This window comes from Mya arenaria, chromosome 3, assembly GCF_026914265.1.
Source record: "Mya arenaria isolate MELC-2E11 chromosome 3, ASM2691426v1".
Classification (NCBI taxonomy): domain Eukaryota; kingdom Metazoa; phylum Mollusca; class Bivalvia; order Myida; family Myidae; genus Mya; species Mya arenaria.
In genome coordinates this window covers 26303499-26316208 of record NC_069124.1, presented here as the reverse complement: position 1 = coordinate 26316208, position 12710 = coordinate 26303499, and the positions used below count along the sequence as shown (strand labels likewise).

Sequence of the window (12710 nt, the reverse complement as noted above, 5' to 3'; positions counted from 1 at the left end):
TAAGTAATCCATAACTTTCAGAACAAAAGTCATAAAAATGGAAAGACTGTCATTCAAGAGTAAAGCTGTCTGGGTAATACAAATTGAAAATAATAACCACGAAATAAAATGGCCAACATTAAATGCAATATGGCTAAAATGTTGCCAAGTTACAATGACTATATTCAGCACTTTCTGAAATATTTTAAAATGCACATAGCAAACTGCAATCAAATCCACAAAACGGCAAACAGTAGTTTCGACTAACATCTGATTGTTGATTACATGAACTGGGTTGGAGGGTTTGTAACTAGGTGATATGATCCAACCCTAATACATATGTATACCTAACAAGGAGTCAATAACAAATAATAAAACAAGAGAATACAAATCAGGGATGAGATCATATAAATGACAAAAATAAGTAAATGTAAGGCCACGATTAATTAAAAGTTTGTTTGCGCTTCCAATCCAAGTGACAAAAATAAACACAAGACCTAAGTCTTTTTAGAATACAGCTGACATTTTCACCCAATGAAATTGCAGATAGGCAATCATTTAGTACTAAACTTACATCATTAAGAATTTCAACTTTCGTTGGTGTTTAAAGGTCCGCCAACTGCCATACATCCGATACACAATCTCTGCATCAGATTTTGCTTCATCAATGTATCAGCCAATGAGGTTGTACTCAAAGTCGGTTAGATTGACCTGAAGTAATTTAGTGATGATTAAGAAAGGGCTCATTGCTACACTCACTCCACCCATTCTTAATCATTAAGAATTTACTTCATGTCATCTAACTATTGATTAGCCTCTCCAGTGGTCATTTGGTTTTGGTTTTCAATTTGGAATTAAGGGTTAAAAATAAGGAACAACATAACCACACCTTAAAATGTGAAAGGGAAATGCCAAGCAAACTATTAATTAATTGTTGTCTAAATGTGAAACCTTTTGTTATTCTTCATATACCAACTGGGTTTCACACAAGCCCTCAGGGTGTACAAAAATACATGTCATCATAATAAAGGCAAGTACCGAATTTTCCAGGATGCATAACTGACACGGTCACCTTGGATACATTTGAATAATGATTTTAAGATGGTTGACCTTGACCCAATTTAATACAGCTAATTCAAGGTAACAAGTATAATTGCCCATATCCTTTCAACTGTGCGAATTCTTACCTGGGTTCGGGAATTCTACTTTCTTTGGTTGTTGAGGGACTTTAAACAGTTAACAAATGATTATGTTTAATTAAAGCAAATAATATTTTTAGTCGGAGTTAAAATTACATATATATGTTTAATTAATTACATCAATAACTTTTAATAGGCAAGTTTAAAATAAATAAGAAAAGTTTAAACTGATTTTGAAAATATCACCAGTGTTTTCAATAATTTAAACTTTTTTTAATTTAAACTTCAGTGTTACCAAATTTTATCAAATGTTGCTTTATACTAATAATTTTTTATCATCTTGTTTAATAAAACTTAATTTATTGTTGATTTAATATCAGTGCTTTGCAAACTGTGCATAATTTTACCAGGTATATCTTTTATTCCATAATTAACCTTGTTGGCCAGTAATCTCCTTTTTCGAAGGTTTCGAATTTCTTCTAGTGTCTTTTCATACCCTATACATGACAAATTAATATAAGGAATTAACTGCAGCGTAAGTATACATTAGAGAATACAATTGCAATAATAATAATAATAATAATAATAATAATAATAATAATAATAATAATTTACACAAATATATTTATTCAATATGTATTTGACATAATTAATGACTTTCAAAATTGTAACATCATGTGATACACACTGTATTAATAACATTAATGTTGTTATTAACATATTAAGCATTTAACTAATATTCATGAGACAAATTCTTACAGAGTTGCAATTCTAAGAAACATAAATGGAACATGATATGATATAATAATATATAAGTTGTAAATGTATACATCAAGGTTCCCCAGAAAAAAACAAAATACTTATGTAATACTGCTACAATAATGTACCCCCACCCTCCTTATAATAATGCTTAATGTTATCATAGTTACAATATAGACAACATACATGCATATTAATTATTGTACAACGATTACTAAACTAAAATAACCAAATACAAAAAAAAAAAATTATCACTAATATAATACTGTAGACTGTTTAATTTTTCACAAGTGTTTAATTTTAATGATGTTTAGCAAATTTAAATCATGTTGCTTAGAAGAGAAAACTGAGCAATATATTCAATTTCCCATCTGCCAGTTGCTAGAACAAATATGATAAACATCGCCAGGTTCCAACCTTACATAAGTAGCCAATCAAAAATAATTGCAAACAAAAGTTCACTCCAAATTAAAGCAATCCACAGTGGTGTTATATGTATGAATTATGTACTCTTCAAGAGAGACAACTTTGTATTTTGATAAGGTTAAATTATACCAATATTGACAAACTAATTAGCTAAGTAGTGAAAATGACAAAACAATTTTTCCGCTGCAGCTCTATCATAACAACAGACCACAATGTGGGGGTGTTTACAGATTGCATTTGTAAACTCAAGACAGTATTAAATCGCACTAGACCAAAATTATATTCTACAAAAAACTTTAAAGACAAAAAAATCAGAACTCCTTGGCCATTTTCTGTAAACAACCTCAGATGATTATGAATAGTCTACAATGTCAGAAATCTTTACATTTAATTATGCTGCAAGCAGATCATGTAGTAATTCCAATATAGCACTGAAACATGGACTTTAGGTGTATTTATTATTTATGCAATTAGACACTTCCCTGGGAATCAATTAAAACATAGTCATACAAGTTACACATTAAAACGCTTCAATTTATTATTATTATTATTATTAATTTTATGAACTACTTCTTCTTATGTACCAACATATCCGAGGTTGTTTTTGATGAAAAATGGCCTAGGAGCTCTGATTGAAAGGAAAAAATGCCTCAAGGTTAAAGACAATACATTTCCCGAAATTCTCGTGCATCACATTGCATGTATATACCTTCCACTTCCACTTCCTCCTCCTCCATCTTTCTCTGACCTGCACACAACAGCATGTTAGCAACTACACAAGTCATGAACCTCAGTATCATAAGCACAGCCACATTATTATGTTACTGTATTAAAAGCATTTTTTGCTCGGACAACAATATTTTTACAATGAATTACAATACATAAACACCATGCAACCAGAGCTCAAAATAAGAGTTATCAAGATAAATGAGTGTGAGCTTATTCAGAAATGTCCCATTAAGTTATTGTCCAAAAATCTGTCTTTACGATGAAAATACTCATAAAAATAATTTTATAAAAACGTCACCATTATGATACAACATTATTAAATATTTTTTTATATATAACTGAAGTTTAATATGTTTTGGCGTGATGTCATAAATGAAAAGCATTTAAAATGTGCTTGTATTATTTTTTAGCATTGTAAGTCAACAAATTTATATTGATGATAATTATGAACATTATTATTATTATTAAACTTGTTAACTAAAATTGAAACATTAGAAAACTTGTTTAATAAAATCAATAGTACAAATGGCTACTTATGTTACAATATCCTCTATAGTATGAAAATTCAAAATAAAATTCTTATCTTGAGCTCAAAATTAAATCTAAACGTTATACATGTTTTCATAACACCTGTTACAGGTTACCTTTTTCTTCTTCATCAGTATGTGTTGGAGCTACAAATATCAAGTCAAATACATCCAAACTTAGGTTTTAAAGCAAAAGAAATTATAAATTTTAAATAAATTCATCAAACTTGATTTTATCACATGACGTTTCTTGTTTCAAATAAAATGGGACTATTACATATTTTCTTATTACACTAGTGCTATATAAATTTACTTTTAAATCATTTCACCCTGGTAAATAAGGGGGTAATGTAGCTTTTTGTTACAGAAAAATGAACAAAATCTTCGTTTTGCACATCAAATGAGTCATGTGCTAAAAAGAATCTTACATTCTTTGCCCTTTCATACATTTTTTTTTGAAAATTGTTCGGGAAAAGTTATGAAGTTTGCCAAAGGCTCGCTTTATAAGTTTTTTAAAATTGTTTTAAAAATTTCATATTAAATCGCAACTCATAAAAGAGTCTATACAAGAGCACCTCAAGTGGGTTCAGGGCGGGGATTTTACCCGGGATTGGCTGGACCGAAAGTCAACGTTCCCGCTATTCCCCACACCTGGGGGGTGGGGGCATGGTTACAATTGACTGGGCATTATAATAAAACAAAAATACCAGTAGTTTGCTAAGCTTGATCCTGTTATACTTGAGATTGTTTGAGAAATTCGGGCACGAAGACAACTCTGTTCCTAAGTTACCCACCTTTCTGTAAAACCTTGAGGCAGTGGCCATTATTGTAGTTCCAGATTCGAATCAGACCATCTCGACCTCCAGTTATCAACCTGTCAACAATAAAAGATCAAATAAAGACGCCATCATTCAGTATTTTAAGACTTATTCAGAGGTATTTGAAACATTGTATGAAATACTCGGTAGACAGTTTCAATAATAAAGTTGGTTTGATAAAGATATTAAGATCTTTCTTGTGTCATTTTCCACTAGCTAATACAAAATCTGCATTTCACCAAAAGTTAAATTTTGTAACAGTCATACATATACAAGAACACAACACACAGATGCCAACTGTTGACTGCTTTTATCACTAAATCAAGGAGAACAACTCAACAATTATTTCAGCCAGAGTTGGCCATCATAAACATGCGACTCAAGAGATCATGCATTAATTCCATACAAAATATTGGTTTGAAAATATTGTTTACGTTGATTTGAACAATTTTTATGTATTAGATATTTCAATTTTTGCTCAATATATAGGCTAAATGACAAATAAATAAAAAAGAATAATTATATTCACAGCACCACCTTGCCTTAACAAATGATTTTCTACACATTTATATATGAATTAAATGTGTTTTAAGGGGAAAAAAATGAAAATCAATTAAGATTGATCACAATCAATTGGTGCCGAAGTTTGGGGCAATTCAATGATAATATTTGATTATAATCAATCATCCTGTCATAACTTAGTAATATTGATTAATTTTTATTAGCCATTTTCAAAATGAAACTGCCTGTTAACCTATGCACAAGCATTCATGCCAATATCAGGTTATAGATTTATGTTACCTCCGTTCACATTTGTCGAAAGTCATACATGTGATGGCAGAGTCACCGTGGGCTTCACCGTACTCAAATATAGCTGTCCCCGTCTCAAAGTCCCAAATCTTGATTGTCTGTAAAACGGACAAAAAAAATTACACTTACCCGGTATGTTTAGCAAACAATACACTGTTTACACTCAGAATTTGTTTACTATATATCAGAAAATCATCTGCAATATCCTCCTCAGGCAAAGTTTTTCTCAGATTATTTTAACAATTCCAGAATAGGAAAGACTTAAATTGTACCTGCTTCATCAACTTTTAAAGTTTGAGTTAAATTTTCTGTGATTCTTATCTACCCTAATCTCCAACAGAGAATTAATACTGTTCTAAAGTATGTGACTAAGCACAGTTAACAAGGGTAATAAACTAGAATTCCGCAAAATTAGAATGCGTTGCCTATCAGGAGGACCCATGAATTTTCTAGTGAAGGTCACTATGACCTTGACCTTTAATAGAGTGATCCTTAAATCAATAGAGGTTATCAACTGATCATGAGCAATTTGCACATCAAGTTTTAAGACTCTACACTTATTTGTTCAAAAGTTCTTGAACAAACAAAAGTGACCATATTTGTTCTAATTAAGATCAACGTGACCTTGACCTTTGAAAAATTAACCCCAAAATTAATAGGGGACATTAACTGACCATGTTCAGTTTGTATACAAAGTTCTTGATCAAAAACAAAAATGACCATATTTGTTCTAGTAAAGGCCACCATGACCTTAACCTTTGACAAAATTACCTCATATTCAATAGGGACATCTTCTGATCATTTTCAATGAGCATATGAAGTTTGAAGACTCAAAATCAATTTGTTAAAAAGTTATTAATCGTAAATGAAAGCGTCTTGCATACAACGATGACGCAGACGTCGATGCATGACAAAGAAATCCCTGTTTCTTTACTTTGTTCGCAGGCAACAAAAACATGAACAAATTAACAACAAACATTTCAACAATAGACTGAAAAAGAGAGTGTAGGTTTGGAAACATTTCAATGGAAAAATTATGTTCAGGTATTCAACGGACAAAATTTCTTTCTTAAGTTCTTTTTTCCTTATAACATTTGTAAGGTTCAGGGAGAAACAGTACGGTACTTTAACACAACAATAACAATATCAGGGTGCAAGATAACAAAAACAACTTTTTGGCAACAATGAAACAATATTTCTGGCAACGATTGCACTGAATTACCTCTTTATAACTGTAAAACAAACAAGTTGAATTCTGACATATTATAGCAGGCAAATTAAAAACAAAGCGATGAACAGAATAATCAAATTAAAGTAGAGTTCTCAATGACGTTTAGATTCTGGTTTAAAACTGCACTCTCACAGATATACCATTTTTACAACTATTTAAGTTTTTGTCTTGGAAAGAGGAAATTTTGCATAAATATATGCAAACCAATAATATAAGATTGCTGACAAAAAATCAGATCCTACATTTTCATATTTCCGTTCGAAAATTAATGTTTAATGGCTTAAACTGTTACTAACGGTTTAGAAAAATGCTTAAAACATAAATTTTTGAAATTAAATCTAAAAATCTGCGATCAAATTTTTTGTCAGCAGTCTTATATTACTCAGGTTTCCATGGATATTTGCGAAAATTTACTCCATCCAAGACAAAAAAAAAAAGTTGTCAAAACCTTCAATCTGTGAGAGTGCAGCTTTAACTCTCAGCAGTTCTTTGCAAGTTTGTATATCCCCACAGGATAAAGTGCGTATGGAAGTCCTGGAAATGCATTGGGCACGAATGAATTCAATGAAATACAGTCATTAAACATAGGGTTTTCCTTGTGGGTAGCAAGTTAAACAGTTATGTTATATCCCATCTCTTAGAAATTCGAAACATTATTGATTAATTCAATACTTACCGAGCTTTCTGAGCACGTGATGACCTGCTTAAAGCTAGGGTTATAGAGACATCCTGTCACTGGCTCTTTGTGGGTAAGCACGATGTCCGCATTCAGGCTCGGCCTGCAAAACACCATGGATTTTTATGTTGTGTCATAATTGGCAAATTTCAAGTGTTGTCTGCTAGTGGGCAAAATATACTGATTTTCATTATTTTCTTATAACAATAACTTTGTCTTCTTTGGAGAGTTGTTTTTTTATTGTTTCCATGTAGTAAAAGTAAGTGACAAATTTGTTCAAGTGTAATAATCATTTCATTGTTAAATAAATATCTATTAATTTTTACGACTATTCGAAGTCAATCTCATTGGCACGATGTTGCGTGAAAGTGTTGTCTTGCAAAAATGGGGAAACTGGAGAAAACCCAATTGTATGGGTTTGTGACCGCGAACCAAACCCAAATGGGCCAAGGCCAGGAATTAAAACCTGGGTTGCCTTGGTGAGAAGCGAGTGCACTAACCACTACACCAACGGGACAGCTAATTTCATTGTTAGGATTCAAGAACCGTTGTCAAAATGACAATACAAAGTTAAACATCACATTCACCTTTTTTCCATATAATATACTGACATTTAATTTTCAAACCTGCAAAGCATACTTTGAGCTTTAGTACATGTACTATACATAAGTAACTTCCATTTACAATTTTAAAATGTAACAAATGTTTCACATATCTATAAATATTGGCATGCAAAATACAGGCAATCAATGAACTGGGTACTTTCTTAGAACTAGTTCTTATTCCTACACACATCTATAAAACATCTATAAAACTATAAAAATGAGTAAAAAAAAAAAGAGTATATCATGAATAAAGAAAACATATAATCTTTGTACAATATTCAAAAATGGAGTACAAAATTAAGGGAAAATAAAAGGAAATTCCCAGAAGAAAGGTGCAATAGTTGAATTTGATAAAGAAAACAAGGTCTAAGATTTCAAACTCAAGAAATAGATGGAAAAAGACCAAAAACCTTTAGACAGAATAGTAAAACTAGAGATTGCTTTTTTGGAAAAGAGCTTGTTCCCCCCCCCCCCCCATTTGTGGTCATAGCTCAAAGAAATAATCAATGATGGACATGAAATTTCTACTTTTAGACTGGAGACAAACCAACATACGGGTCATCTAGTCATGACCATCCTGCATACTATAAGTATGAAGTCCCTGGGTCCAAGTGAATAAAATAATTGAGCAGAAACAAAGTGTGAAGTAAGGATGGACTGACTGAAAGACTGAAAGACAGGGCAAATATTGATAAACAGGGCAAAGATACTGCCGACCCATCCCCTGGTCCCCTGCCGGGGGATCCATATCCCCTGGAATTAAAAATAATTATTATTATTTATTTATTTTAATTATTGTAATAAGAGTGTGTTTGTGTTCTTATTCTTGAATCATGAATGTAGATATTGCGCTAAATGTTGATGCGTAAAATTCTCCTGGTTTAATATTAAAATGCCCTGATATTCAGACCAAAATCCCCTGGTATTCGATCAGATCAAAATCCCCTTGGAAGCCTCTCAGAAATAAGGCATGTATGATACTGCCTGTTGGAACCCTTCAACAAATGTTGATATATGCTCAAATATTGTCTTTGAAGTCAATGATTTTGAAAAGTGTTACGAACATTTATTCATCAAAAGGCTTAAAGGTTAAATTATCCCTCGGCTTAAGTTACATAATTCCTTTAGGACGAGCAGTTTAGTTTTCAGCTTTCTAATTTTTTCTTGACTGTACACAATGTTCCGCGAGAGTTTGGTTTAGTTTTGTGGGGGAAATCGGAGAACACGGTGGAGGCCCACTTGTCTGACTTGGTGTCCACAAACCAAACTCAAACACGTCCAAGCCGGGAATCAAACCCCTGTCATCTTGGTGCGCCAACCGGACAACCATTCGTATTTATACAAAACTTACTATAAATAATTTTATGATTTTTTGGAAGAGAAAGAAATGAAAGTGGAGAATGTTGGAAAGCTGAATAAGTGTAAACGATAGCTATCAAACCTACATATGTGTCTAAATGAAGAAGCTATACAATCAAAAGAAAAAAGTAAAAGGGGAGGTAATCCAAAGACATTGTGCAAATTGAAATGATAGCTCTGTGTTTCAAATGCAAATAGTTTTACCTTCCGCCTACTAAGTCTTTCTCAACTCTATTATAGAAAACATTATGTTCCTTAACCAATATGAAAAGATCAATAGAAAAAGTCTTTACCAAGTATATGTATGTAGAAAAAAATGCTAAAATTCGTAATAGGAAAAAAATCAATATTCCAGATTAATTATCAAAATGAAAAAATAAATGATTTTATTAGGAATTTTATACCTATGATGAATAATTCTGCAAATGTTCAAATCTTATAATGTTGGTTCAAAAGTGTTTAAGTTAAGAACTGTTTTATTCCTAGTTCTTTTTCTTTAAGATTACTGAACAAAACATATGCTCAAAATATCTCTAAATATTTGAAAGCTGAAACAGTAAATACATGTAAGCATAATAAACTGATTATTTGCACAATATATTACAATATTCTATAACTAGCTTTGATATGAATAGCATAAGCTGATATTTAAATACACGTACCATCTAATGTAATCACTAAAAAACAATTAAAAATTTATGACTAACATTTACTAGCACTTTAGTGTTTGGTACAGTTTAAACAACGCCAAATCTTAAAAAAATAAATACAATTTTTATAAGTAATCTAACAATAAAACACATACTTAAGTCTAAGGTTGAGTGCAGCCATCTGGTCCGTTGCCACGGCAACTGTTTTTGAGATATTGGAATAATGAACTGCTTGCAGATCTCCACGGATCTTGTGGCTTTTTGGGCGGATCGTCAGGAGGCACATGTGATCCTGGATGTCCCACACCTTCAAGAAAAAGATGCAAGTTGATCTTCCAACATCCTTACAAATCAGGGCAATACATGGAAATCAAACAATTAAAAAATTATGTGAATCAGATGAGTCAGCTGTTGGACCTGTTGGTCACCCATAATATTCCTAATAATAGGCATCATGACCTTGACCTTTGATCCAAATTCAATATGGGTCAACTACTGACCATGACCAATGTGAATAAAAACTAATTTTTAAGAGTCTATAACATATAGTTCATAAGTTATTGATCAGAAACGAAGGAGACTTTAATCTTACTATTAATTGTCACCATGACCTTGGCATTTGACCTAATGAACTATGACCATGAACAATCTTAGTATGAAGTTTAAAGACTGTACATCAAATAATTCATTTTTTAACATATTGATCAGAAACGAAAGTGTTTGGCTGATGTTTAAGAGCAGTTCACTTGAATTCTGACATTCAATTATGCTTATACTATTTGTTTATTGTCCACTCTCTGAGCTTTGGTCAGCATTTTTGTTTCACAACAAATCACTGGTTGCAAAAATATTAAGGACTCTCGAATGAATTTTCATTAAACTTCTGTCTAATAGTGAATAGTGTCCACAAAAAAAGTGAATTTTGCTCAGATTGTAAAACATCAACATTTGAATGTTTACTCTTTTTTAGTAATGTTCACCAATTCTGATATAATCATCATTTGTGTTTATAGTATAATGTAACACCTGTTTCATATCGATGCTAATGTGGTTCAGCCATGAAGACCTTAAAATAACAACCAAGACATCACAAGCTGTGATCTAAATTTTTCATTCTTTCTTTTTCTTTTTTTATTCTTAGATTTTTAGAATTAATGTTATTACTAACTTGCATGTTAGTAACAATTAATAATTCCTTTATTTGAAAACCAAACATTAAAATGTCAGTAAAACAGATCATTTGTTTTTCCTATTACTGTAAAGCAGTAACTCAAAATAGCTTTATGACAACAAAGTTTACAAGAGCAACTATTGGTTGCTATGCTACCAGCTGGAATTCGCTCATAACAAATCTTGAATGTGTGATCTCGCAAGAATCATTTCGTTTTAAGATCATGTCACCATGGCTGACAAGTTATTTGCAATTAAAGAAGCCAATACATATTTACTACCGGTATGTTTGGTACCAATAATACAATGAAAACTACAGGGACAAGCCCAGCTGTCGAAAATTCAAAAATACACCCTGTTAAGTAACACAAGGCAAGGGCCCAATCGACAACGAACCAGAGACACAAAGATTAAACCTTGAAAATAAAAAAGACGTCAACTCAAATGCTCATGTTACCTTAATACATTTATCGGTAGAAATGCTGAAGATTCTGTTCTCCTCCTCGGCTACAAACAGGAAGAAGATCGGCGCGCTGTGTCCTCGTAACATGGCAGTTGGCTTCCTGAAACATGCATTATCATTTTGATTTAAAGCCAGAGCCAATTAACCATAACATATTGCTTGTGATCAAATTTGTCTAGTATGTAATTTTTTTGTTCATGCAACACAACTTTGTTAATTAAGGTCAAAGCAACCATAAACCATAAGATCATCAAGACAATGGCATCGAGTTCATGTGTGTTAAACAGTTTTGCAGATTAATTCATTCCATTCACATACCATGATGGTGCTTAAATATGCAACATTACAAAATGTGAATTTAAACCTGAGATTATATCAATATATCAGTCTTGTATCAAGGATATTTCATGAGTAGTCATTCAATACTGAGCGAGAAGGGTCTAGTGGTATAGATGTCCATTTCTCATTCAAGTAGTTGTGGGATCCCCATCTGGGGTGCTTTCTCATAGCTTTCCAGAAAGGAGACAGAATTGGTTTCTGCCCAGGAAACAGACTCAAATATGAATTACATTAGCTTTCAGCTGTCAGCACTATGGAGCTAAGCTAATCTAAGTAATAACTGTAGAAAAAACTTTTAAGGAATTCATGTAAAAAACAAACAATTTTTATAAATTCTGTATTGAATGACCAGGAATGTGATATTCTATTATATATAAATACTAATTTGGTATTTTACAAGGCTTTAAATACATAAAACATTCTCATGTCAGGTGCACAATGTACAATAATCTCATGTCAAAGAATATTTTACTAGTTATATATAAAAAATATAATGACACTTTTTCATAATAATGACTTGATTTATTTTATAAATGACAACATTAAATATTTCATAATAATGATGTCGTTTACTATATCAATGACAATATAAAATGTGCTGTGTTCTTGTAGCTTGGCAGTCCGTTTCCTGATACAAGGAGTCGTATTTTCCATGTGATACAGATAATGTATCTTGTCATGCAATCCAGTTATAAATTCATCCTTAAACATGAGATTGTAAAATCTGCAGGATCAGGCGAATCAAAATTAAAATCATTAAACTGAAAATCTTGCATGCAATGTAACTGAAGCTCCCGAGGCTAGCTTGGTTGGCTAAAAGAGTGACCAAAAAATATAACTAAAAAAAAACACATGTAAAATACAGGATATTTGTTTATTTCAGTGTAAGATCGTATTTTATTTCATGAGTGTCATAGAAAAACTACATGTATATGTGTTATTTACGCCGCTACCCGTGGGATGCCCCTCACGCAAAATTAAAGCCAATGAGGTAGCTGTTAATTTTTTATTTCCGGTTTGTTGTGAAAAA

The 12710-nt window shown here is 31.8% G+C and overlaps 1 protein-coding gene across 1 annotated transcript in view; it reads right to left on the bottom strand.

The window, feature by feature from the left end:
- LOC128227907 (WD repeat-containing protein on Y chromosome-like) overlaps positions 1–12710 on the bottom strand; it is a 46248-nt gene that overhangs the window by 6332 nt on the left and 27206 nt on the right. Inside the window, exons 12-21 of the mRNA XM_052938840.1 lie at positions 11336–11441; positions 9864–10015; positions 9263–9289; positions 7095–7197; positions 5179–5285; positions 4354–4433; positions 3677–3706; positions 3013–3051; positions 1526–1615; positions 1167–1205 (exon numbers count right to left, since the gene is read on the bottom strand). Of these exons, the coding sequence (XP_052794800.1) occupies positions 1167–1205; positions 1526–1615; positions 3013–3051; positions 3677–3706; positions 4354–4433; positions 5179–5285; positions 7095–7197; positions 9263–9289; positions 9864–10015; positions 11336–11441 (773 nt within the window). The remainder of the gene's footprint in view (positions 1–1166; positions 1206–1525; positions 1616–3012; positions 3052–3676; positions 3707–4353; positions 4434–5178; positions 5286–7094; positions 7198–9262; positions 9290–9863; positions 10016–11335; positions 11442–12710) is intronic.